The following is a 25411-nucleotide window of genomic DNA, read 5'->3' as shown; positions in this document are numbered from 1 at the left end:
AGCACAAGAGGCTCATTTCAGTGTTGGCCGATTGGGACAGCCCTGCCTTCCTGGAAGGTGGCCTTTGAAACCACCAGCATTTCCTTAAAGTCTTCTCGGGGGAAATTCCCCGTGGCGCCGCTCCCGCGGCCGGGACTGCCGCACCGCCTGCTGCCTCCATAAAACGCCGGGCAGGCTCGGGCGGGCGGGGCAGGCAGCGGCGGCCGCGGGGACACAGCACCATGAGCAACTGGCTGGTCAACCACTGGTTCTCAGCCGCCGTCCTCGTGAGTCTCCGGGGCTGGGGGCTCACTGGGTAGCGCGGGGCGGGGGGACTTTGGGGACCTGGGGGGGCTCGTGGGGGAGATGGGGAGTGATGAGCTGCGCTGGGGCTGGGCTGTGGGGAGAAACGACCCTCTGCTCCGCCAGCCCGCGTACAGCAGGCGAGGGTTGGGCTCTGGAAAACTGGAGTCTTGGGGAAAATACAGCTCACGGGAAAGGGAGTCCTAGGAAACTTAAAAATGCGTCTGCTTTGCCCAGCTACTTTGGCTGGGAGCCTCCCACGTGCCTCTTCTCCCCTTGTGAGAGGAGGAGGATTCTGTGAGAACTCATGGCAAGGTGAGGAGCTGGCACCGAAGGGACCATCTGCCACTGCCGTGCTGCAGCATCTCTGGTGTAACGGAGCTTGCCTGGCCAGCACCCATCAGCTGCTCAGCGCTGTGTGAGGGGCATGGGAATGCATGGGAATGTGGGGGTTTACAGACAGTTGGGCTATTTTAATTTTTTAAGTTACTTTAAAAAGAAAAACAGCCAAAACCCAAATACACGTCAGGGTGGTTTTTTTGGGACCACTGCAAAAATTCAGTGGCTGTGAGAGGCAGCAGTGTGGGATGCAGTGGGGTTAGGCAGGGGACAGCAGCACAGTGGGGCCAGGTGAGCCAGGTCCCTGTGAAATTTCCTTCGCCCAGAATCTTTCCCACACAGTCCTGACCACCCTCTGGATCTGCCTTCCCTCCCGTTACATGGGCATTTCCTGTTCCTGCCTATCCTCCTTCCTCATGCATGGGTGATGCACAGGGCAGTGTGTGACAAGATACCAATTCTGCAAGACTTCCACACCTCTTTCCACCTTTGGCCGTGTTCCAGCCCTGTGCATGATAGGCAGCTCATAAGGAAACAGGGCAGGATACTCTGTCCCGACGCCCTCTGGCTGACCCAGCCCTGGGTGCTGCAGAGTGAGAGGCTCCTGGGTCCCTCATGAGGCTGTGACTTTACCCTGCAGGCAGCCTGGCTGGGCATCAACATCTTCCTCTTCACCTACTACTTTCTGTTCTTTGACCGGGACGAGCAGTATTTCTACACCAGGGCCATCCTTGGGGTAAGGTGCTCCCCCACAGCAGCCTGCCTGCCCAGGCAGACGAGCCCCTTGGGGCCCTTCTGCAGTAGGGTGGGGGCTGCAACATCCCACGCCCCTTTCACATTCTGTCCTCTTCCAGCCCACCGTCATTCTGTCCCACTCTGCAGCCTGGCATTGCACCATGCCACTCCTATCTTGATCCCTGTCTGGTGTCAGTCCAACAGCATCCCAGCCCAGCCTAGCATCTCTCCCTCCCAGTCCTCTCCTGGCATAACCCCTCCCAGTGCACGTGCCAGCCCAGTATCTCTCCATCCCAGTTCCCAGCCTAGCATCCCTCAGTCCCAGCTCAGCACTGATTGGCCCCATCCCACCCCAGTCCTGGCACAGCATGACAGGACAGTGGTGCTTACCCCTCTCTTCTCCCCAGTCTGCCTTGGCATGGGCTCGAGCATCAGCCAAGTGCCTCAACTTCAACAGCATGCTGATCCTGCTGCCCGTCTGCCGCAACCTGCTCTCCTTCCTCCGTGGGACCTGCTCGGTGAGTGTCCCATGGTGGCACAGCCAGTGTGGCCGTCCCCATCCCTGTCCCCATCCTGATGCCGCTGCTGCTCCCTGCAGTGCTGCAGGCGGACGTTGCGGAGGCAGCTGGACCACAACCTCACCTTCCACAAGCTGGTGGCCTACGCTCTGGCCCTGCTCACAGGTACCTTCTGCACTGGGGTGGGGCGACAATGGGGAGCTGGCTGGTGGGTGACTGTCTGTCCCCTGTCCCCTGTCTAGCTGTGCATACCATCGCCCACCTCTTCAACCTGGAGCGCTACAACCAGAGCCAACAGGCCACTGATGGCAACCTCCCTGCTGTCCTCTCCAAGATGCACCTGCAGGACACCAAGTGGCTGAACCCCATCCATTCCAACCAGACTGTGAGTGTGGTCTTGGCATCCAGCAACCCATCACCACCTGTCCCCTGTTCCCCTAACCCAGCCTGCTGCCCCTGCAGACCGTTGAGTACGTGGCTTTCACGACCATCCCGGGGCTGACAGGGGTGATCATCACGCTGGCTCTCATCCTCATGGTCACGTCCTCCACTGAGTTCATCCGCAGGAACTACTTTGAGCTTTTCTGGTACACACACCACCTCTTCCTCGTCTACTTCGCTGGCCTCGTCATCCACGGCATTGCGTAAGGCTCCTCAGCCCCCCCCGGGGCAGCACAGCCAGGGACAGTGGACACACACCTCTGGTGAGGCAGTGGACACACACCTCCAGTGGGGCAGTGGACACACACCTCTGGTGGGGCAGCCGTGGGAGAGCCCAGTGGGGCTGTGAAGTGCCATTCCCAGGGCGGGCTAGCCCAGCTGGCCTTACACAGTGTGGCTCAGCCCTGGCTGGGGGCAGAAGCTGGCCCCTGGGCTCATCCCTCACCTCCCCCGCAGTGGGCTGGTGCGTGGGCAGACGGAGCAGAGCATGGCAGAGGTGCACCCCTATCAGTGTGCTGAGTACCTCACAAAGCGGGACCAGAACTGCACCCATGACTGCTGCAAAGACCCCGAGTTTGGGAGCATCCCTGCCGAGGTAGGGCAGTGATGGGATGGCTGTGGGGGAGAAGCTCTTCCCTTGCCCTTGGGATGCTCTAGCCCTGGCCCTTCCCAAACTTTTGCTCTCCTCCATCTTCACAGTCCTGGAAGTGGGTTCTTGCCCCCATCATCCTCTATGTCTTTGAGCGGATTCTGCGGGTCTGGCGTGCACAGCAGAAGGTGGTTGTCAACAAGGTGGGTGGTGGAGGAGCCTGTTCCTTTGCCAGCTCCTACCCTTGGAGTCACCAGTGCCACAGCTCCTCGCTGTGGTGGCCATGGGGAGGCAGGCAAGGGCCACAGCCACAGCCTCTTCCTAGGGCCAGGTGCCAGGCTGGGCACTGAGCCCTGCCTGTGCCCCCAGGTGGTCATGCACCCTGCCCGCGTGCTGGAGCTGCAGATGCAGAAGAAGGGCTTCTGCATGGAGGTGGGGCAGTACATCTTTGTCAACTGCCCTGCCATCTCCCTGCTAGAGTGGCATCCCTTCACCCTCACCTCTGCACCCGAGGAGGACTTCTTCTCCATCCACATCCGGGCAGCTGGTGATTGGACAGAGCGCCTCATTGACACCTTCCAACTGGAAACACCCAGGTAGGCTGGGGAAGGCCCAACAGGTCATGCCAGGGATTTGGGGAGGCCGTACCTCTCACCCAGGCCCTGCTTTGGCCAGGATTGAGGTGGATGGTCCCTTTGGCACGGCCAGTGAAGACGTGTTCCAGTACGAGGTGGCCATGCTGGTTGGAGCAGGCATCGGCGTCACCCCCTTTGCCTCCATCCTCAAGTCCATCTGGTACAAGTTCCAGCACAGTGACCAGGCCCTCAAGATCAAGAAGGTATCAAGTGTCCCATGGGACCAGCTGTGGGTTTCTCCCTCTGGCTCTGCTCCACCTTGAGCAATCCCTCTCCCCCTGCATCCCAGATCTATTTCTACTGGCTCTGCCGGGACACTGGAGCCTTTGCCTGGTTCAACGACCTGCTTGCCTCACTGGAGCAGAAGATGGCTGAGTCGGGCAAGGCAGACTTCCTCACCTACCGCCTCTTCCTCACGGGCTGGAACAACAGCATTGTGAGTCAGCCACAGGCCGGGCTGGCTGCAAGAGGGGGATACAGGGTGGCCAAGCTAGGCAGGAAGGGCAGGGCAAGCATGACAATGGCATTTAGGCACAAGGTCCAGGCACACTGTTTAGTGAGATCAACTCTTCTGTGGTGGGGGACTGGAGGGAGGCTCATGAGTGTGGTGCTCACCATCCCTGCTTGCCCAGGCCAACAATGTGGCACTCCACTTCGACACTGCTACGGACACAGTGACAGGCCTCAGGCACAAAACCATCTTTGGGCGGCCTATGTGGAACATGGAGTTTGCAGCAGTGGCTGCAGCCCACCCCAGGTGAGAGCTGAACAAGGAATTTGGGGTGCTGGAGTTGGAGGCACCCTCTCTACCCTGGCACACAGCACTGGGCTGGATTTTGGGAGAGATGTGCTATCCCCTGCAGGGAGCCCAAAAAGCTTTTGAATCACTTTTCCTTGAGTTGCCTGCCTGCCATTAAACTGGCATTAACCTCCCCATGCTGTTTGCAGGACAGTGGTTGGTGTGTTCCTCTGTGGGCCAGAGGCCCTGGCAAAGAGCCTGCAGAAGTCTTGTCACCAACACTCCAGCCTGGACCCCAGGAAGGTCAAATTCTACTTCAACAAGGAAAACTTTTAAGTGGTGGCGAGGCTGGCACTCCAGCAGGCAGGGACCCTGACTGTATTGCCTCAAGCTTTTTCAAAAGCAAGGCCAGGGATAAGCATCTGTGCATGCACTGAAGCCAGGCAAGACACAGCAAGGTACTCTGTCTCCATGAGAAATTCCAAGTTCAAAGACTGCTGCCTGCCTGTCCTGGTGTACAATAGGTCCTCCTGGAGCGAGTGGGTCTTGTAGCTCCACCCAGTCCCCTCACTGTGATGCTGCTGGAGCAGTGGGAGCCCAGCAGGTTGGGCAGAACCACGGAATGGGGATCCATGTAGGTGTCAGGGGCCAAATGTGACCCTCAGGGTCTAAACAGTCTTTTGTATAAGAATAAATTAAACTTCCTTTTCTTTGTAATGAAAGCTTCTGTGGTGACTCAACTGTGCAGGTACAAAGGAGAGCCCATGCTCTGCCCCCTTGTGGGGCTACAATAGAAGACTTGGCTGCTAGCAAACCCTCTAGAGTGCAGGATCAGACACCCCTCTGCAGGGGCTCGCTGGCACCCCCAGAGCCAGCCTGCACCCAGCACACAGCTCTGCTCCCACTGCAGCTCACACCAGGTTCTGCTCCAGGTATGCAAAGAGGGAAACCCTGAGCAGGCTGGCATGGTAAGTGATACTGCAATAGGATCCAGAGCCCTTCCTGCCCTCCCAGCAGGGTAGAAAGCCAAGCTTACTGTCCTGCCCTTCCCCTACACCCTGTAAACAGCACGGCACAAGAAATTCCATTACTAGTTCTTATCCTGGTGTGGGGAGGAGGGAGGATGGCAAGTGGTTTGGACAAGACTGGAGCCAGGCCACACTGTTCCCAGAACCCAACACTCCCATCCTGGCCTCTATGAGAGACCAAACAAGGCAGCCAGGGACATGGATTTGCTCAAACCTTCCACCAACTTTATTTCAAACATCATAAAAAAGACACAGACAAAAAAAAAAAAAAAAAAAAAAAAAAAAAAGTAGAACTGGAGGGACAGACCTCTTGAGGGTGACACAACTTCTCCCAAAATGCACTGTCGGTTCAGGCAGCAATGAGAAGCAGCTGCCAAGGAGCATCACCTCTATCCAGGCACATGGCATCTCTATCTTGTGCCTGCCAGAAAGAAGGGGAGGAGGGTGAGCCTGGCACAGAGAGAAGCAGGGCAGAGTCCCATCCTAGGCAGCTCTGTTTTACTGCAGGGGAACAGGCACAGCACGAGACCAAGTTAATGACATCACCTGTTAGGGTGCCCCTGTGGATTTCTGGATTTGTTCCTTCAGAATGAGGATGCTCTGCCGCTGTTCCGGGGGCAGCATGGCGATCTGGTCTGCTGTCAGCTGCAGGACCTGCATGATCAGTGCTGCCTGTGGGGAAAGAGGGGTCAGAGACCAGCATACCACCCTGTCACAGCATACCAGAGCCAGGAAGGGGCTGACCCCTGCCACAGAAAGGCAAACAGGAAGTGCTGCTCCTACTGTCCCACCCTTTCCCTTTTGTTCTCTCACCTTCTCGTGATCCTGGGGGGTGACCTGGCTCTGTCCAGGGCTGAAGCCTCCAGGCTGACCAGCTCCTTGGACTCCTGCCCCAGGAATGCCTCCTCCCTGCATACCTGCCCCAGCCATGTTAGGAACCTGGGGAGTAAAAGAGGAGTTAAGGACTGAGGGGTCTCTGGACTCAGCCATACAAATCCAGGAAGGTAAAACAGATGATTAGATGGATGCCCTCACAGACTGCTTGAAGATGCCTGAGCATGAAGAGAGAGTGTATTTTATGTGCTCTCCTCTCCCAACTCCTGTGCTCCTTCCTGCATCTCAGGAAGAGGTGGAGAGAGGCCTGAATGTTGTCCTGTCCCCAGCTGATGGGCAGAGCCTGGAGAAATGGGACAGCTGCCCTGACCCCTCAGAGCCAGTGACAAAGGCTGGTGCTGCCCAGAGCTGCTGCTCTATGGGCCTCCCCCCACCCAGCCCCAGCCTACAGGATGCTGTTGGTGCCTGACCAGCTGAGCAGAGATGTGTACCTGACGGGGCCCCTGTGGGCCACTGGCTCCCATGTTAAGTGGCCCAGGACCCTGTATCCCACCAGGCATTGGGCCACGCGGGTTGGGACCAGGCCCTCGAGGCTCCAGGCCCCGGGGCTCCAGGACCCTGGCCTCCATGGCCCTGGCTTCCAGCACTCGTGGCTCCAGGACCCGCGGCTCCAGGCCTCGCGCCTCCAGGGCTCGCGCCTCCATCACACGGGGCTCCAGCCCGCGCGGCTCCAGTCCTCGGGGATCTCTTCCAACTGCGGAGGAAACACAAGGTAAGCTCCTGAGGGAAGCAGTGCTGCAGGGAGTGTGGGAGTGAGCCTGCCGCTTCCTTTGTCTGGGGGCCAGCAAGCACCCAAGAAGTGCAGGGCTGGGGGCAGAGAGGACATGCCTGAAGAAAGTCCCTTGCACCCTGGGACTGTCCCTGCTCGCCTGGAGTCAGTCATGTCGCTGCTCAAACCCCCTTCCTATGCCTTGGGTCAGGGCAGCCGGCTCCACTCTGACTTCCTGCCTGCACAATCCAAGCCACCCAGTATTTCATGCCCCCTCTCTCACCTCGAGCATCCATCAAGGGCCCCCGCGGCTCTCCCATCAGTGGTCGGGGTTCTCCCATGGGTCCCCCCCTCATCTCATGGGGGGGGCCACGGCTGTCATGACCAGGCATATGGTGCATAGGGGCTCCCTGGTGGGGCGGCCCAAGGTAACCTCTGACGCAGAGAGACGAGGAGAGCAAAGCAGGAGGAGGAGAAAAAGCGAGAGAGTGTGAATCAGACACTGGCTTGGCATGGTCTGGGCAGAGCGCTGGGATTGCCCCCGAAGCTGCAGGGGAGGAGGGTGAGTCTGGCACAGGGCTGGGTGCTGGTGGCCCTATGCCACAGGGCAGCTGCCATCACCCCGGGGATATCCCTTCCCCGGGGAAATGGGCTGGCCCCCACAGTTGGCAGGACACAGGCCTCCGACGAGGCAGCAGTGACTCCTGGAAGGCTGGTGCCATCCCTGTCCTCAGCCAGAGGCTACTCTTGGGCAGGGGACAGTGCCAAGGGCTCCTCTCATTCCCTCTCCCCTCACCTGGGCTCCACTTCTCCAGTGACTGAGAGCAGGGTCCCTCCGCGAGGGTCATTCGGGGCATCTCCCAAAAGGCCTCGGGGCGGCGGGCCACTAGCAGGTAGAGGTCCACGCTGCATAGGGGCCCTCGGGTCTGGCATGGGCACTGCCAGGGAGACACACAAGAGCTCGTGAGGATCTGCAAGACCAGGGCCATGCCAAGACTGCCTGGTGCTCTCAGGCCAGGTATGGGGCAGCCATGCTGCTCCCCTGAGCTGTGCTGTCTGCAGGGGACAGAGCCCCACGCATGAGGCTGGAGCACACCAAAGCCCCTTCCCTGGCTACCAATTTTATTTCTCTCTTTCTCTTCTCTGGTTTTATCTCAGGTTTCCTATGGCACCAGGGCACAAATCAAGCATGGTTGCCACCACGGTAATCCCTACAAGCTTGGGCATCAACACGCTGCTGATGTGGGGCCAGGAGCAAAGCAAGACCTAGACGGCTCCTGGAAGCTCAGTGTCAAAGGGGGCTGGATCTCAGGCAAAAGCCCTTTCCAAAGAGGCTCTCCTTTTCCACTGGAGGCTCTGTGCATGGTTCTAGCCTGTTCTCTCCTGTAGTCCTAGAAGAAATCCTGTCTCCTTCATCTCCTCTTACTGCTGTCAGGCTACAAGGAGTGACATGCCAGTCCCTGGCCCTGTGAACAGCAGAGTGAGAGCTGCTCTCTGCACACTCCACAACGAGCTCCATGGGAAGAGGGAGCTGGCGGGTGCCGGGATACCTTGGACGCGTTCGATAGACGCAGGCCTGGCAGGTCCCACGGGCGAGAGCTGCAGGTTCCCTGGGCAAGCAGCAGGAAAAGAGGGAAAGAGCAGACACGTAAAATAGTGTATGCACACATGCACCAACCAGCTTTGGGGACAGTGCTGCCTGCAGGATCACACTCCCTGAAGTCCCCAGAAAAACCTACAGAGAAAATTTTGCAGTTCTGGCTTTATCAACCTCTTCCATGAACACCACTTTTGTCACCACAGGCAGGACAGCCAGCGTGGCACAGTCCTTCCCTCACTCAGGGAGAGGAGGCAGGGAGAGAAGACATCCTGCCGAGAGACGCAGCATTCTGTGGGGCCACACTGGCCCCATAACGCACACCCAGCTTCTGCTCTCCAAAACCTTTTGGGTGCCAAGAACTATCAGGTAGTTTTCAGGAAGACAGTGCCCACCCCAAAGAAAATAAGAGTCAGCTGCCCTTAAGGCCAAAGGATCTCAGACTAGGCTAGCCATGTTGCTGAAACAAGGCCTAGGATAGAAGTCAAAGCAACTGAGGTGACAGGTGTCTCCGTGTGTTGCTCCTGGGAGAACAGAAACACCTGTGTCGTACTAACCTATGTATGGCAACATGTGAACCGTAAGGAATCGGGCCCCACGGCCGGGCCGCACAGATCGTGCCTGCAGAGGGAAAGCCCAGCCGTCACTCTCCGGAAAGTCCCTGCCAAGCCTCAAGACAGAAAGGAGACGCAGCTCCCTCTGCTGGGCACAGAGCGGGAGGACGCGGCGGCCGCACTAGCTGCTTCCCAGCACCCAGGCAGCAAAGGAGCAGGACAAGGACCAGAGAAGAGCAAGCTTTGCCTGCCTGCACAAGCACAGGGACAGACAGACTCGCAGAGGTGGAAAACAGGCACATCCCGCTCGGTGGGGACAGGCAGTTCTCCTGGTTTCCAGGGCACGACTGCACAACATGGTGCAGAACAAGCTGGGAGCCAATCGAGGAATGGGCTGAGCCCTGGGAGCCAGGGAGCTGCTACCACAGCGTTGTGCCCCAGTGAACAGACCCAGGCACAGCCCCAGGGCTGGGCACAGCAAGGCTGCAGAGAGCTGGGGCACAGCACTGCTCACTTGAGCAAGGCTCACACCACACACAATACTACACAAGTCTGCTTTACCTTGTCCACGCTCCAAGGGGACAGGCCCTGCACCCGGCATCCCAACCTGTGGCTGCATCCCACCTGAGGGGACAGGCAGAGATCAGACCCCTCTTCAGCCATCCCTGAGGACTAACCCGTTCCTTTGGTCCCAAATACCTTCTTGCTCCTAGCTCCTGGGGGAGCATCTGGAGGTTTATTCCCTTGGTGTTGGTTCCCCCCAGGGATAATCCAACTTTGCAGCCCACCTCTGGCAGCAGCACAACCATAATGTACAGTATAGGATTATATGTGCTCTCACAGGGCCGAGCCCTCTGGTTAGGGGGAAGGCAGAGGAGCGCGTCTGCAGGACCCGTGTGCTCACAGGTGGGGCAGCTGGGCCCAAACTCACCTCCTGGAGCCATGGGGCCAGGGCCTGGGCCCTGCACAGGGGCAGCCATCTGTCCTGGGGCTGGCACTCCCCCCTGCATGGGTGGCTGCATCAGAGAAGGGGCGCCGTTGACGTGCATCCCGCCCTGCCCAGGAGAGACACTGAATTCAGGAACACCCCTGACATGTGCCCAGCTGGGAGAACCGAAGCTGGCACTGCCCCTTTCTTCTGCACAGCTCATGTGTTGTGCAGGCTCTTACTATGGCCTGCGGCTGGGACGATGGGGTGTTCTGTGGGTTCAGCTGCGCATTGGGCCCCGGCCCAGGTCCCGGTCCTGGCCCAGGCCCTGGCCCTGGCACGGCCTGCTGGTTGCCTGGGATCAGAGGAGGAACACTGGTCTGGCGATGCAGGATTTTCTAGGGGAGGAGGAAGGAGAAAGGAGTTCTTTTCTGCTGCCACTCCACAAAGGCTACCACCAATATCCTCCCAACCCCAGATGAGCAGCAAGGGACAAACCAGCGCAATCTCTGGGTCGACGATCCTCATGACCACCTGGGCCTGCAGCAGTGCATAGGCCAGCTGTGGGTTCTGGAGCAGCATGTTCCTGGCTTCCTGGGGGCTGTTCTGGACACACAGCTGAAGAGACAGGCACTGATCAGAGCTCTGATAAAGCATGACAGGGGCTGGCAGGGGGCGGGGAGTGGCAGGAGGAGCTGTGCTCACACAGGAAGCATGGCCCTCCTGCACTCACCTTCATCTGCTTCATCAGCTCAAACATCTGCTCAGGTGGCAGGCTGGCCACTGCCCGGCTGATGGACTCAGGGGCATCCTCTGGGTTGACAGGGTCCCCATAGGGTGACTCTATGATGGGTGCACCTGTGCCCAAGCCTGCAATACAGTTGGTGACCTCATACTGCAGCATAAACAGCGTGTGTAATGGGCTTATCAGGAGGGGAGCACCAGCCCATCAGGGGGAAAAGGAGGCAGTGAAAACAGGGAAATGTTAGGAGGAATTTCTTCACAGAAGGGGTGATTAGGCATTGGAACAGGCTGCTCAGGGAGGTTGTGGAGTCACTGCTCCTGGCAGGATTTAAGTAAAGACTGGATGTGTCATTTAGTGCTTCAGTCTAGTTGTTACAGTGGTGTGGGCCTGATATTTCTGGGTCTGAGAGATTTTAACCTGCCAGCAGCTGCTAACTTTTTCTCAAGGAAAAATTTCTCAAGAAAGCTTCCTCTCAAAGCAATCTTGGCAAACAACTCTCCTTTCTCAAAACAATCTTTCTCCACCTGGTGTTTTCTGGTTTTGTAGTTTAATGAAAGGCATTAGAGAGGTGTTGTTCCTATTCCCCAACCATGTTAAGTCTATATGGGAACACCTTATAAAAGGTAGTAAGAATTAGACCATGAAGCCTTTTTTCTATGCTCTTTGCCTTCTGAAAATTTTGGAGTCTCTCATCTTTCTTTCATGCCCTACAACAACACAGTGATGTTTAGTCAAAGGTTGGACCTTTAGAAACCTTTTCCAACCTAAATAATTCTGTGATTTTGGGAGTGAAAACACAGAGCTGAGCCCACGCATCCCCCTGTGGAACCACTCACAACACTCCTCAGAGCAGGCCAGCTGTGCTAGCCTGGCAGGAGAGACACTCCCTGCAGTGCTGCCAAGGCACAAGACCCCAAAAATCCTGACTCACTCTTGAGCTCCTCCTTGTTCTTCTCGCTGGCAGCGTTGTCGACACGTAGGGCACGGCCGCTGAACTCGCGCCCGTTGAGGTTGCGCATGGCGCTGAGCGCCGTCTCCTGGTCCTGGTACTCGCAGAACCCATAGCCCTTGGGCTTCCCCGTCTCCCTGTCGTACACCAGCCTGAAGGGTGAGCAGAGCAATGCTGCTGAGGGCAGTGTGGGCAGCCCGCTGTGCCCACGGCCCCAGAGAGGACACAGGGCTGGAGTGCTGGGAGCAGAGGGAAGGCTCCCGAGCCAGCCCAAGGCACACAGCAATCAGGGCAATGCCAAAGACAAAGGGGCTGCTGGCTCCTGGCATGGATGTTTCCAAAGCTGTGGTGTGCAGGAAGTCCACCAGAGCCAGCTCTGTGCCTGCCATGACCCCACGAGGCACAGGATGGGACCGGCTGTTCCCCAGCTCCCAAAACCTTAATTGAGAGTTCTCCAGGGCCTGGTGCCAAGCCTGGAAAACACCACTGAGAGGCAGAGGGATGGGAGTGAGGAGCACAGAGCCTGACCAGGACCCGAGCCTGACTTATCACCCACAGCAGGGTGGTCTCTCCAGCCCAGAACTGTGTGCCCATGTCCATCTGCTGTGCTCAGGACACTGTGCTCCATCTCCAGGTGACCCTGGCACAGCCACTCGGTCCCTCTGCCCTGAGCACAGCTGGCCCAGCCTCACAACCCCGCAGATGCTGGGATTGCATTTCCTCACGCTCTGCAGGAGGAAATGGCCTCGAGGGGGGCTTGGGGAGGTTTAGATGGGATATTAGGCAAAGTTTCTTCGCCAAAGCGGTTGTCAAGCATTAGAACAGGCAACCCAAGGCAGTGGCAGAGTCACCATCTCCGGAGTGGTTAAAAGGTGTGTGCATGTGCACTTAAGAGACACGGTAGGTTTGGCAGCGCTGAGGGAACGGCTGGGCTAGATAATTTTAGAGGCCTTTCCCAACGTTAACGATTTACGATTCCACGGTTTCAAGGCCGGCTCCGCGGAGCCCGCGGGGCTCGGTATGCGCCGAGCGGGGGACCCGGGGGAGGCCTGCGGCCGCTCTCACCTAAAACTGACCACGGGCCCAACCTCCGAGAAGATGTCCTTCAGCTGTTCCTCCGTGGCCTCATACGGGATGTTCCCCACTGCGGAGATAGACGATGCCGCCGGTCAGCGACGGAGGTGGGGGGGGGGGGGGAGAAATCCGCCTTCCTCTGCCCATCCCTGCCCCTTTCCCTTTGCAGGTCGGGGTCCCGCCCCCGCGGCCTCACCGAACACGGAGCGCAGGGACCGATCCACAGCGGGGTCCCGCACCGACAGCCCCGCCATCGCGCCGCCCGCGCCGCTTCCGGTCCGCGCGCCAGCCGTCCAGTCGCTTCCGCCTGCGCCCGCAACAAGCATGGCAGCGGCGCACTGAGAAAGCGCTCCGGCGGGAAACGCGGCACCGGTGGGAGCGGGGCGGGGGTGCCGGGACTCCCTGAACGGGGCTACTGCGGCCTCGAGGCTCTCCCGGTACCGACAGCCGGCCTCCGGGCAGCCCCGCCGCCTCAGGGATGCCCTTCCGGGCACCGGCCCCGAGGCACAGTCCCTGGCGAGCCTGACACCGCCTGGGGCTCGGCAGGATGGAAACCACGGATGTCCCCATCCCTGTCCCCATCCGTGTCCCTGCGCTGGCCACAGAACCGAGGTTCGCCCAGCGCCTCAGGTGAGGGGCAGTGGGAACGAGGGGGAATGTGAGCCCGGTGCTGCTCCAGCAGGGCAGTGCGGGGCTGTGAGGGGCCTGGCCATGCTTTGCCTCGCAGGGAGCGCCTGGAAGAGGAGCGGCTCTCGGACGGGCGGTACCAGCTGCAGCGGATTCCAGGCGGCCGCGTGGCCCTGCCCGTGCTGGAGGAGAAGCTCTCCCAGCTCTGCCTGACCCCGGAGATGCCCTGTGAACTGGTGCAGATCCAGGTGGGTCGCGCTGCCTTGCCCTGAGCCCTACGTGGGGCGGTGGGCGCCGAGCCCCACTGCCACGTCCTCGCTGCAGGACCCTGTCCCCTCCAGGGCCACACGCCGGCGCACGCCTGCCCAGAGGCTGCGGGACGAGCTGCGGCGGCTGCTGGGTGCCGGCTGGTCGGAGGAGCTGGAGCGGGATGTGCCGCACGCCTGGCAGAGGCACGGCGACCTGGTGCTGCTGAGCGATTACAGCTTTAAGGCTGCGCCCTGGGAGAGGCTGGGTAAGGGCGAGCTGGGCTTGCCCTCCCCGGTCCTGCCCGCCCCGGTCCTGCCCGCATGGCCCAACATCTCCTGGGATGGCGTGTTGCAGGCTCGGAGCTCTGGGAGACGGTCGCCTCGGCTTTGGGGGCCCGGCGGGTGGCCAGGCGAGGACGGGTGATGCCGGATGGGATGCGGACCCCCAGTGTCACCCTGCTGCTGGGACAGCATGGCTGGGTGGAGCACGTGGACAACGGGATCAGGTGGGCAGGAGCTACAGGATGCGGCTGGTGTGGGGAAGGGACTGCCCTCACCATCTGGGCGGGGTGTTCCAGGTACACATTCGATGTGACCAAGTGCATGTTCTCCCCGGGCAACATCACGGAGAAGCTGCGTGTGGCCTCACTGCCCTGCTCCGGGGAGGTCGTGGTGGATCTCTATGCAGGTAATGGGGATGGAGGATGGGGAGTGGCAGGTGCTGATGGCATCCGGGTAGACATGAAATGTCATTTCCAGCTTGGAATGAAAAATAGTCAGGCTTAGAACCCCTAGCTTGTCTGTGAGTCCTTCAGCTATCCTGGCACTGCTGTCTGCCTGTCTCTCTGCAGCCTTTGGACACTTAGGATGTCCTGTCTCAGGCTCTGTATCTTGTGCTGGTCTGGAGAATCACTTGGATCCAGGGGAAAGATTTGCCACTGTTTGTGCTTAAGGAAGTTAGTGCTTCCAGTTTGTGCCACACTGAAAGGACATGGCACCCACAAAACTGCTCTGGATTAATCAAACTAAATGGTAATCTGGACACTTCTGCTGAGCTGGGCAAGTCTCAACCTGATGGCCAAAGACTGAAGGTAAAATAAGCTCTTCTAAACATTTTTCAAGGCAGATTTTGCTTTTATAGAAGAGGAAGGGATAAATTTCCCTTTACTCAGTGTTTGGGCTTTTTCCAGCCCAGAGCAAAGCAGCCTGGGAGAGCCAGAGAGGGAGTGTGCATCGTACCCTGCCCTTAGGGAGGAGGAGTGTGGATCTCTGGAGGTCCCTGCCCTCAGGCACCACCACCTCCTGCCTGCAGGCATTGGCTATTTCACGCCCTGCCCTCAGGGAGGAGGAGTGTGGATCTCTGGAGGTCCCTGCCCTCAGGCACCACCACCTCCTGCCTGCAGGCATTGGCTATTTCACGCTGCCGTTCCTGGTGCATGCGGGAGCTGCCTTTGTCCACGCCTGTGAGTGGAACAGCCATGCCGTGGAGGCCCTGCACAGGACCCTGGTGCTGAACGGGGTGCGGGATCGCTGCTGCATCCACAGCGGGGACAGCCGGCAGGTGAGTGTTGCACCTGGCCACGGGCCCCTCCCTGCAGGCCTCCCCTCACCTCCTCTCTCCTCCCAGCTTCAGCTGCGGGATGTGGCAGACAGGGTGAACCTGGGGCTGATTCCCAGCTCGGAGGAAGGCTGGCCGGTGGCCTGCCGCGTGCTGAAGAAGGACATGGGCGGGATTCTCCACATCCACCACAACGTGGAGACTCCCCTGGCACCAACTGCGGCACTGCAGGCTGAGCGGGGCTCTCCAGAGGCAGTCAACCCTGGGGGAGAGGCACAGCACCCAACAGAGGACGGCGGGGAGGAGGCGCTGGGGGCCAGGCTCAGGCCCGAGTGGCAGAGGTGGGCTGAAGCCACGGCCACACGGATCCAAGGGCTGCTGGCAGAGCTGCACGGGCGGCCGTGGTGCAGCAGCATCCTGCACGTCGAGGTAGTGAAGTCCTATGCACCACACGTGCATCACCTCGTGCTGGACCTCCAGTGCCAGCCAGTGCTGCCCGTTCCACAGGGCACAGGCACTGCTGAGGCTCCAGCTCCCATGGAAGGGTGTGATACAGGTTAGGAGGTGGTCAGAGTCTTATAAACCACATGTAAATGTATCAGTCTCCAAGGGTCCAGCCTTTGCACAGAATTGGCTAAAATTAATTAGCCATACCTCTCTTCAGAGGTGTTTTGTAAAGCAAACAGTTTAATAAGGAAAAATAACAAAAGAACAAATGTTACAGAAAACAAAAGATAAGCCACGCACAGGTATCCAAGAAACCTCTGACACCCTGCTAGAAACACTCCAAAAAGCCCTTTACTTTCTTTGGGCCCTTTCCTAAATACTGAATTTTTAGGAAGGACAACCTGGCTTGCAGCCAATAGAGACAGATACACGGTTTGAAGAACAGTGACAAGATCCTATAGATTCTTCTCTCTCGGCTCTGAGCCAATCACTGCCAGCAGGGTATGGAAAAAATCTAGGTAAACTTCCTAAAATGTCTAAAGGTAAATGGAAACTCTTTCCCTGTTTGGAAACCCCTGCTGGGGGTGTGGGAAATGCATTCCTACAAAGGCGGTATCAAGCACCAGGGGGAGGGAGATGCTACCTGCAGTGTCCTGCTGCCAGCCTGGATGTGCCTTATGTCCCCCAGTTCCCAGGTGGCAGCACTGCAACCCAGGGCACTCAGGGTTGGGCTCCCATGGCAGATCCCTTCAGGATCCAGACAAAGAATGGAGCAAGCTGGGGCTCAGAGTACCAGTGTTCTAGCCTGGCTCTGCCAGTCACTGCCCAGGTCTTGGACACGTGGTAGCACCTTGAGCCCCATTTTCAGAAAGGAGAGAGCCACAGTGCTGAAAAGCCTTGAATTCCTGCTGGGTTCATTTCAGCAGGTCAGGGACAAGCTTTATGCTCAGATTTACAAGCATGCATTTTTAATGTACTGGAAATAAGTCTATCTCGTTTTCTTTCTACCTTTTTTCAAAATAAAGATGTTTTTCACCATCTCTTGTTGGTGTCTAGTTAAAACATGAACACTGATGCAAGCATGGGGGTCTGGCCTGGGGACTTTGGCTCCTAGGGTGGTGTGTGGAGGGGCTCAGAGAGCAAAGCCTTTGTGGCATTGTCTGCCTGCAAGCCCAAAGCCTTCTACATATATGTTTTGTACTCCCGATGGAGTGAACCCCTGACCCATGCAGAAGCTTCCGCTGGCCTTTTGATGTCTTCGTGGTTTTTTTTTTTTTTTTTTTTTTTTTTTTTCCCCACTGTGCTAGTGTCCCATCGCTTCCCACAGGGTTGGGAGCCTCTAGCTCTCCTGTCCCTGGGGCGCGGTCGAAAGTGTGGGCAGAGCCGCGTCCTCTCGTGTTCCTTGGGGCTGCACCCAGGTAGCTTCCCCCGGTGTCCTCCCGGGCGAGAAACCACCTCCCCACGGGTGGAACTCCACGCCTCGTCCGGCCGCGTGTGCTCAGGGTTCTTCCTCTGGTGCCTGTGCTGCGGGGGCAGGGACGAGGCGCCCTGCGGGGACCGTATCTCTGCTACGAAGGACAAGGGCAGCGGCAGGAGCTTTGCGGTGGGAGGACACCACAGCCGCGCCCCAGGGCCTCTTCTTTGGGGATCCCCCGGAGTTCGGGCGTGGGTGCGCTCTGTGCTCTTCGGGAGAAGCTGCCCAGCTAGTCAGGGCCGTGGGGCCTCGGCCCGCAGAGCTGGAGCCGCTGCTCTTCCGGGGCTCATCGGGCCGAGAAAGGGGCTGGAGAGAGCGGGCACCGCCTCCCGCACGGGCCGCCCCGTCGGTGCCGCAGGTGAGGCCGGCGCGGCTCCTTTAAGGCACCGGCACCGCCCTCCCCTCCCGGCTCCTCCCTCCCGCTGCCGGGAGGCGCCGGCCGGAGCCGCTGCAGGTACCGGGAGGATCGTGCGATCGGGCGGCGCTCCGCTGGCGGGGGTACCGAAGGTTCCTCCGCTAACGGGGGAGGACGGGGATCCCTCGGCTGGTGGGGAGTCGGGGGGAGCCAGGGATCCCTCTGTGGTCCGGGGGTCGAGCCGCGGTGTCCCGGCACGGGGGCAGTTCCCAGTCCCGGTGGTCGCGCTAAGAGCGCGGTGCCACCGGCCCCGGGCCCCCCTTTCCCCGACAGACAGGAGCCTGGGGTCCGTCCCGTCGCTCCCTCCTCCCCGAGGGACGCCAGAGCGCGGCCGCGGGGACAGGAAAGTCCCTTCCGCCGGTTCCGCCGACCCGGGCGGGGAGCGGGGAGCCGCTGCAGCCGCTGAGCAGGCGCTCCGGCTCCGTCGGGGCTGGAGCGGCCACGGCCGCCCGGGTTCTGGTGCCGCCGCCTGCGAGCCGGATCCTGTCCCTGGTGCGTGTCCGCTCCCGGCGGCTCCCCGGGGTCGGGCAGCTCCGAGCTCCGGTGCGTTCGTGGGAGGGGCAGCCCGGGCGGCTCCTTCCTGCCGGGGCTGCCCGCGGGTGCTGGCCGTCAGCCCGGTCCCACGGAGCCGGCTGAGGTCACCGGAGCGGCGGGGCTGGCAGGCGGCCCGAGCCCAGCCCGGGGCAGGGCGGTGCAGACGGCGGGCGGGCCGCTGTCCTGGGTGCCGCGATCCCGTCCAGCCCCTGGAACGGGCACGGGGCACCTCGAGGGCGGGACTCGGGCTCAGCAGCTGGCATGTCCCTAGCTGGCATCCGGTGAGAGCCAGCTGTCCCGGGTGGAGCGATGTCGGAGGCTGTGGATCTGTCCTTCCTGTCGGACGTGGAGAGAGATTTGATCCTGCAGGTCCTACAGCGCGACGAGGAGCTCCGCAAGGCAGAGGAGAGGAGGATCAGGTGCGAACGCGGCTGGAGGTGGGCAGGAGCTGGTTCCCCGCTTTGCTCTGGAAGCGGGTGGATGAATGAGAGTGTGGATGACGGGTGTCCTCCGGGGTCGCGGGGCGCCTCTGACAGCTCCCGGTGTCGGGTCTGAGCAGGCGCCTGAAGAATGAGCTGCTGGAGATCCGGCGCAAGGGAGCCAAGCGGGGCAGCCAGCGCTACAGTGAGCGGACCTGCGCCCGCTGCCAGCAGAGCCTAGGCCGCGTCAGCCCCAAGGCCAACACTTGCCGGGGCTGCAACCACTTGGTGTGTCAGGACTGCCGTTCCTACAACCCCAGCGGCTCCTGGCGCTGCAAAGTCTGCACCAAGGAGGCGTGAGTAGCCAGGATAAGTGGTAGGCATTCTGTACATGCCTCCTGTCACCTTCCTCTTTTCAGTTGCCTCAGCTTGATGCACCACAGCCAGCCTTTCCTAGCCTGGCTGGTCCTCTCCAGTGCAGGGCAGCTTGCTCTGCTGTCACTCCTGGAGAGGGTTTCCATGTTTGGGTGATGGAGAAATGAGTCATACCCCACTCTTGCATCTCCTTCATGTCCACCCTACTCCTTCACCCTCCTGACTTGACTGTTTCCCCCTGTGTCTCTTGCATAGCCTGTGTTTCAAGCATCCCAGGTTTCCTCCCTTTTGGCCTTCCCTGTCCTACAAAACTTGGCTAGCTCACATGTTTGCTGAGGATGTAGCTGAGCCTGTCAGCTGCTCAGTGAATTGTCTCTGCCCAGTCACCTGCTGATTTTGCCCATTGCGCCCATGTTCCTGGTTTGTGGCAGCACTGAGGGTGGGTTGCAGAGAGCCCCTGCTGCCCCTGACTGCCTCACCATCCCCTGCCCTGCAGTGAGCTGAAGAAGACAACGGGAGACTGGTTTTATGACCAGAGGGTGAACCGCTTTGCCAACCACCTGGGCAGTGACATGGTGCGGCTGTCCCTGCGGCACAGGCCCACAGGTAGGGGTGCCACAGTGATGCCTTCTCCCACAGCCCAGCCATCTGGGGTGCTCCAGCTTTCCCCTGTGCACCTCTGCCCAGTGTGGAGCTGCATGGGAGCAACTCCTGCTGCAGCAATGAGCTTGAAGCAGTGTTCCTCCTGATGCCTCTCTCCTTCCAGCCAGCAAAAGAGAGACTGTGGGACAAACCCTCCTCCAGAAAGCCCAGCTCAGTGAGCCTAAAAGCTCCTCTGCAGTCCGGCAGCCGAGCCCCCCTGCACTCCAAGAGGGGTCCAGGTAAGAATCCCTGCTGTCCCCCTCGCTCCAGCTCTCATCTGCTGTGAGTTTGAGAGGAATCTGCCATCCCACGTGGATCACTGATGGCACAGAAGCTCTCTCAGACCAACCTCCTCGCCAAACAGGACATACCTGTGGTTTTGCTTGTCTGCAGTTTGTTTCCAGATGCCTCAGACCCTCGGGATGGCAAAAGCGACACAGAGTCCATGGAAAACATGAGCCTGGACAGCTACAGACCTAGTCCTGCTGATGTGGGGGGCAGGTGAGAGGGTCCCAGGGTTGGTTGTCCTTGGCAAGACTGGCTGGCAGAGGGTCGGACCTTCATCCAAAGTGTGTTTTTCTCAGTCTAGAGAGGGAAAGCTGTCTTTCCTCTGGTTAGGCTGGAGCCTTTCCCTGGGCAGGAAGGTCCTAGGCTCCCAGGCTGCTACAGGCAGCTCAAGTGGCACTTCCTGGCCAGCACTTATTCTGCCAGCTGTGCTTGTGGCCTGGGACAGACATTTCTGTTTGCCACAGGAGGAACTCCCTGGAGAGAGGCATCCCTGGAAAACAGGTTGTTGTGCCAGCAGGACCTGCTTCCTCCAGCCTGACCCTCCCTCTCCGCTCCAAAAACGCGTTCTCTGACGGACGGGTGCGTGACGCTGCTGCAGCAGGCTCAGCCCTGTCCTGGGGTGTGGGGCTGGGCACCCCACAGAGCTGTTAGCCCTGCCCTGCTCTGAAGGGACTCCTCCTCCCCAGGATGCCACTGTGGGGACCCTCAGCAGCACCTTGGTGGACGAGCATGAAACGATATTCAAGAAGAATCCCCGGCGGGTGGTGAGGCCGGCAGGTGAGAGACGCACAGGTTTGGGTGCTGCTGGGCAGCTCCTCCTCCCTGGGCTGTGAAAGGGTTTCAGTGCAGTTGGGAGAGGCTGGGGGAGCCTCTTGGTGAGGGAGCAGCAGGGCTCTGCTTGTCCTGCTCTGTGCCACTGCCTCCTGCTCACTACCTCTCATGCAGACTACACCAAGTCCGTGATCGACCTGCGCCCCGGGGACCTTGTGGGGGAAGGTGGCTCTTTGGGGGACAGAAGCAAGTCAGTCCCTGGCCTCAACACAGAGATGGTGAGACCCTCAGAGTGCCTGGAGATGGCTGCCAGCTGGAGGAGCTGGGTGTCTGGCTGGCTGTGCCCCACTGCTCCCCACACAGGCGGCTTGTCTATCTCCTTGCAGGAGGAGGAGGAGGAGGACATCGATAACCTGGTGGAGATCCACCGGCAGCGCGTGGCCCGGGGCAGCATGCGCAGTGGCACCTCCTCGGTGAGCCCCCGTACCATGACTGTGCCCTGCTCCACTACAGGGAGAAGTGGTGGAGAAGGGCAGTCCTGACGGATTGGGTGGGAGGGAGGCAGGCAGTCAGCTCCTGGAGGGAAGGGATAAGACCCTGGTGTGTGGGGGCTTCGCCCCCTAGAAGGGAAGCAAAGTTCAGACTCAGCTGTCGTACAGGGAGCTGGGAGGCACTTGTGGCCAGACCCAGCCACAGGGAGGTGAATGGGGCTGTGCAGAAGAGGCATAGGGAATAACTTTTCTAAAGATCAAGAACTGTCAGGTGATCTTGTGCCAGCTCAGCCCTTCCATGTCTTCCAGAGCACACTGGGGAGCATGGTCAGCATTTACAGTGAGGCCGGTGACTTTGGCAGTGTGGCTGTCACCGGGGGCATCTCCTTCTCCCTGAGCTACGAGCAGCAGACACAGACCCTGTTCATTCATGTGAAAGAGTGTCGCCAGCTGGCCTACGGGGACGAGGGGAGGAAGCGCTCCAACCCGTGAGAGCCAAGGGGGCGATGGCTGCTGGCACCACTGGTGGTGCCCAGCTGGGTTGTGGGGTACCCACCAGAGATGGGAGCTGTAATGGGAGGGTCCTGGCGAGCCAGAAGGTCTGGAGTTGCCCTGGGGAGCTCAGAGGATTAATTGTGGGGGGACCTTGTTGAAGTGCTGCCTGTTCTCCCTTCAGGTATGTGAAGACCTACCTTCTGCCTGACAAATCCCGGCAAGGGAAACGCAAGACGACCATCAAACGCAACACCGTCAATCCCCTGTACAATGAGTTGCTGAAGGTGAGTGGGGATGGGCTGGGCTGCAGGGACTCAGGATGCTGCTGGAACAAGCAAGGGGAGGGGTGAGCTCCTAACCCTGCAACAGGGTCTCTGCAGAGGACTCGTGTCCAGAAACTGCACCCTGAAAGCTGGAAAATCCCTGCACTCCCAGTTCTGCTCTGGCTGAGCACCCAAGTCCCAGTGCCACGGTGGGGCAGAGGCACAGGTGCAGATTGTGACTGTGTCACAGGACATGTCCCTGGTTCCTGTGACATTCCCCAGAGCAAGGCATCCAGCTTACCCTGGATATTTCCTTCCAAGGTGAAGGCTTCCTGGCCCCTGGAGGGAGGTTACAATGGCAGGAGGGAGGGCAGCACCCCACAGGGGTAGAGATAAGTCAGTTCTGGGCCCCAAGGCAGAACAGCATCCCTGCTGGCTGACTCTGTCTCTGAGTCTGGCAGCACACCTCTGAGGCCAGGCACTCTTGCACAGGAGGAAATGAGAGCTGTGGTTTGGTTTTTAGGCTCCCACAGCCAGGTTTGCTGAGGCCTTGTGCTCTGACCACTTGAGGCTCAGTAGGCTGGCAGAGCTCTGCTTGTGGTGGAATGGCCAGATATCATGAGTCCTGCTCCAAGGACCATCTGCTGGGAGAGCACAGGCTCCTGCACCACTGCCCTGGGACTCTGAGGTTCCAGCAAGAAAGAAAAGAGGAACAGGTTTCTGTGCGCATCCGTTGCTTCTCAAACCTGTCTCCTCTGTTGCTCATGAGCTGTAGCTGATGAAATTTGCCAAGCCTGCCCCATCCTGTGCTCCCTGCTCACCAGGGGTTTTGCTCTCTCTCCCCAGTATGAGATTAACAAGTCCCTGCTGCTGGCGAGGACGCTGCAGTTCTCGGTGTGGCACCACGACCGCTTTGGCCGCAACACGTTTCTGGGGGAGGTGGAGGTGCCACTGAATGCCTGGAACTTCGAGAGCCACCTGGAGGAGTTCCTACCCCTGCATGGCAAGGTGTGCCCCTGCCACCCCAGCCCTGCTGTCCACAGCCTCCCTCCTCTTTGGGGTATAGCCCTCAGTGGGTGAAGGGGTGTGGAGACCTCAGCTGAGCATTGCCAAAAGGCTTGTGACAAATTAAATGTTTGGAGATATGGAAACCCCAGATGCAGACAGCAGGGCTGTTGTAGTAAAAAAGGGCGGGTCTTCTGTCTTGAGCCTAGCTTCCCTCCTTCTTGTCAGGTGATTGGGCCAAAATAAGATCCCAAAGGATCTTACACACTGGTATGCAGTAGGATACACTGGTCATGCTGGGGAGAGTTTGCAGGCACTTGTGCCAGCTCACCCACGTCTAGGAGAAGCCAAGTCCTTTGTCCTGGCCTGGGGAGGGGCTGCACACCAGGCTGTCACTGTGTGTGCTATGGCTTCTCTGCAGTGGTTGGTAATTCTCACCTCTTTGCAGACTGGGGCAGATGCTGCTGGTTTCCACCAGTGCAAGGGGGAGTTGGTTGTCTCCATGAAGTATATCCCATCTGCCAAGCCTCCAGGGGCTGGGAATGGCAGGAAAAGTAAGTGCTGAAGCTCCAGGATCAGTGTGTAGCCCTGCAGGTCCTGCTTACGGCCATGCAGGCTGCCTCTGGGTGGGGTTCTTGGGTGGTGTGACTGCAGCTTTCTCCTCTGCAATGCCTGAACCAGCTCCATTCTTCCCTGGGGCTGGACCAGGCTTCACCACTGGGCCCTGCATGAAGCAATTTTGTCTGCCTTTGCCTCAGCAGGCGGGGCCAATAAAGGAGAAGGCAAAACAAGATGCCAGTCCAGGCTCTGCACCTACCTCTAGGATGAAGGGTGTTCAGCAGGAACTTTCCAGAAGTTTCCAGTGGTAGAAATTAAATTAATTTCTGCTGTGTTGGGTTTTTCCTAGGCAAAACAGGGGAAGGTGGTGAGCTCCAGGTATGGATCAAAGAAGCCAAAAACCTCACAGCAGCCAAGTCTGGGGGGACCTCAGACAGCTTTGTTAAGGGGTGAGTGAGGGTCCTGGGGTGATGAAGGCACTGTCCTCCCAAAGCTGCTGGGGGACCTGGAGGAGGACCCCTTGCATGGTGTCATGGTCCTTCCTCCTGAGCCGTGCCAGGAAAGGCAGGAAGGGGGGGTCCAGGCCAGGTCCTGGGGTGCTGAGGTCCCCCAGCCCCCAGAGCAGGAGGCAGTTGCCTGTTTGTGGCTCACCCATGGGGCTGCTTCCCCCAGCTACCTCCTGCCACACAAAAACAAAGCCTCCAAGAGGAAGACACCTGTGGTGAAGAAGACCCTGAACCCTCATTACAACCACACCTTTGTCTACAATGGGATCAACCCTGAGGAGCTGCAGCACATCTGCCTGGAGCTGACGGTCTGGGACCGGGAGCCGCTGTCCAGCAACGACTTCCTCGGGGGTGTCCGTCTGGGGGTGGGCAATGGTGAGGAGCCTGTGGGCCCAGCAGACTCTGGGCAGCAGCAGCAGCCTCGGTGGGGCTGCTGTGCTGTGGGCAGGAGGCTTCTCCACATGGGACTTTGTCTATCCTTTTCTGCAGGCATGAGCAATGGGCAGGCTGTGGACTGGATGGACTCCACAGGCGAGGAGCTGAACCTGTGGCAGAAGATGCTCCAGTACCCGGGCTCTTGGGCAGAGGGGACACTGCAGCTGCGCCCCACCATGGGCAAGCTGAGGCCATAGGCTGTGGCACCAGGACCTGCACTGTTGTCGGCAGCCACACTTGCTGCACAGCCTGGCAAAGCTGCCAAATATGCATTGTTTTTTCTTTTTTCTTATACTTTAATAAACATGACCTTCTCCTAACAGGCTTGGGCAGAAAATCTTCTTGGCCTAGCTTCGTTTAAAGGGTTTTTCTCTTGTCATAAGCCCTTGTACCAGATTTCAGGCTGAACTGGAGTCCTTGTGGACCCTCCCTTCTCCCCCGGGCAAAATGCTTTGAAATGTCATTGTGTTTTTATTTCTTCCCATTCTTCGTTCCACAGTCTGCTCTTTCCTTGTCCTCTCCACCCTCTTCTCCATACACAGTTGCATCACTGGATGCATGGATGGAACTGTGTGGGATCAGCCTGGGGGGGATTGGGGACTGTGGTCCCAGGAAACATTTGTTTCCCAGGCTTCTCAGTGACAGATGTGCTAGCACTGACTTTTTATACAAATTTGTTTATTTCAAGTTAATATTCTACTGCCAAAGCAGCTCCCAGAAAGGGATCCCCGTGGGTGGTGGGAGAGGGAGTGGCAGGGGAGATGGCAAGCCCTTTAGGGTGGACTGCACGCTGGCTGGCTGCTATGGGCTCTGCTGAGCATGGGGCCATTTGCTTTTAGTAAGGGCTTTCAGAGTGGGAGGCATTGGGTCCAGGTTGTGCACGAGTGGGCCGTGGGGAGGCTGAAGCTGCTGTGTTAGAGGCTGTGGCACTGCTGGCCAGCCTACCCTCCCCGCCCTGCCACTCTCCTCTGTCTCCCCGTCTCCCCCTGCCCTGGGATTTGAGCAGGGGAACTCGGGTGTCTCCTGCCAGGGTCCTGGTTGGGCTGAACCACCCCCCAGCTGGAAACAGCTCCTGGCTGCTGGGCAGTGGGGCTGCTGGCACAC

The 25411-nt window shown here is 59.1% G+C and overlaps 4 protein-coding genes across 8 annotated transcripts; 3 read left to right on the top strand and 1 right to left on the bottom strand.

Moving 5' to 3' along the window:
- Positions 1-221: 221 nt before the first annotated feature.
- Positions 222-4844, top strand: NOX1 (NADPH oxidase 1; the record flags this gene model as incomplete). The annotated part of the gene is made up of 13 exons (XM_083884335.1): positions 222-266; positions 1262-1357; positions 1764-1874; positions 1955-2039; positions 2117-2259; positions 2337-2518; positions 2772-2910; positions 3015-3107; positions 3274-3500; positions 3580-3742; positions 3829-3975; positions 4172-4296; positions 4488-4844. The coding sequence occupies 13 exons, from the start codon at positions 222-224 to the stop codon at positions 4612-4614; spliced, it is 1683 nt and encodes a 560-aa protein (XP_083740461.1). The 3' UTR covers positions 4615-4844.
- A 460-nt stretch (positions 4845-5304) lies between these two features.
- On the bottom strand, positions 5305-13033 carry CSTF2 (cleavage stimulation factor subunit 2). Of its 4 annotated transcripts, XM_083883278.1 has the most exons (15): positions 12953-13033; positions 12748-12826; positions 11665-11834; positions 10722-10858; positions 10487-10606; positions 10231-10386; positions 9992-10115; positions 9622-9684; positions 8460-8519; positions 7706-7847; positions 7193-7344; positions 6632-6894; positions 6120-6245; positions 5853-5978; positions 5305-5727 (listed from the first exon to the last, which is right to left on the bottom strand). In XM_083883278.1, the coding sequence occupies exons 1-14, from the start codon at positions 13008-13010 to the stop codon at positions 5856-5858; spliced, it is 1773 nt and encodes a 590-aa protein (XP_083739404.1). In that variant the 5' UTR covers positions 13011-13033; the 3' UTR covers positions 5305-5727; positions 5853-5855. The 4 variants fall into 4 exon arrangements, with proteins under 4 accessions (XP_083739404.1, XP_083739405.1, XP_083739406.1 ...); XM_083883279.1 differs by lacking the exon at positions 8460-8519; XM_083883280.1 differs by lacking the exon at positions 10231-10386.
- Positions 13034-13303: 270 nt separating this feature from the next.
- Positions 13304-17076, top strand: TRMT12 (tRNA methyltransferase 12 homolog; the record flags this gene model as incomplete). Its single annotated transcript, XM_083884189.1, has 7 exons — positions 13304-13386; positions 13484-13631; positions 13708-13897; positions 13987-14137; positions 14210-14319; positions 15035-15192; positions 15259-17076. The coding sequence occupies 7 exons, from the start codon at positions 13304-13306 to the stop codon at positions 15748-15750; spliced, it is 1332 nt and encodes a 443-aa protein (XP_083740315.1). The 3' UTR covers positions 15751-17076.
- A 448-nt stretch (positions 17077-17524) lies between these two features.
- Positions 17525-24625, top strand: SYTL4 (synaptotagmin like 4). 2 transcript variants are annotated; one of them, XM_083884104.1, is made up of 17 exons: positions 17525-17564; positions 18331-18478; positions 18619-18834; positions 19350-19459; positions 19620-19734; positions 19889-19996; positions 20248-20362; positions 20470-20560; positions 20729-20832; positions 20941-21027; positions 21355-21533; positions 21722-21824; positions 22650-22811; positions 23257-23362; positions 23716-23815; positions 24039-24247; positions 24362-24625. In XM_083884104.1, exons 2-17 carry the CDS (start codon positions 18369-18371, stop codon positions 24502-24504), a joined length of 2058 nt encoding a protein of 685 aa, XP_083740230.1. In that variant the 5' UTR covers positions 17525-17564; positions 18331-18368; the 3' UTR covers positions 24505-24625. The 2 variants fall into 2 exon arrangements, with proteins under 2 accessions (XP_083740230.1, XP_083740231.1); XM_083884105.1 differs by having other exon boundaries at positions 17562-17608.
- Positions 24626-25411: the final 786 nt, after the last annotated feature.

The sequence above is a fragment of the Zosterops lateralis genome (genome assembly GCF_965231275.1).
Source record: "Zosterops lateralis genome assembly, chromosome: Z".
NCBI lineage: Eukaryota > Metazoa > Chordata > Aves > Passeriformes > Zosteropidae > Zosterops > Zosterops lateralis.
Note: the sequence above shows the minus strand (reverse complement) of the source record. Positions and strands in the feature narration are given on the sequence as shown.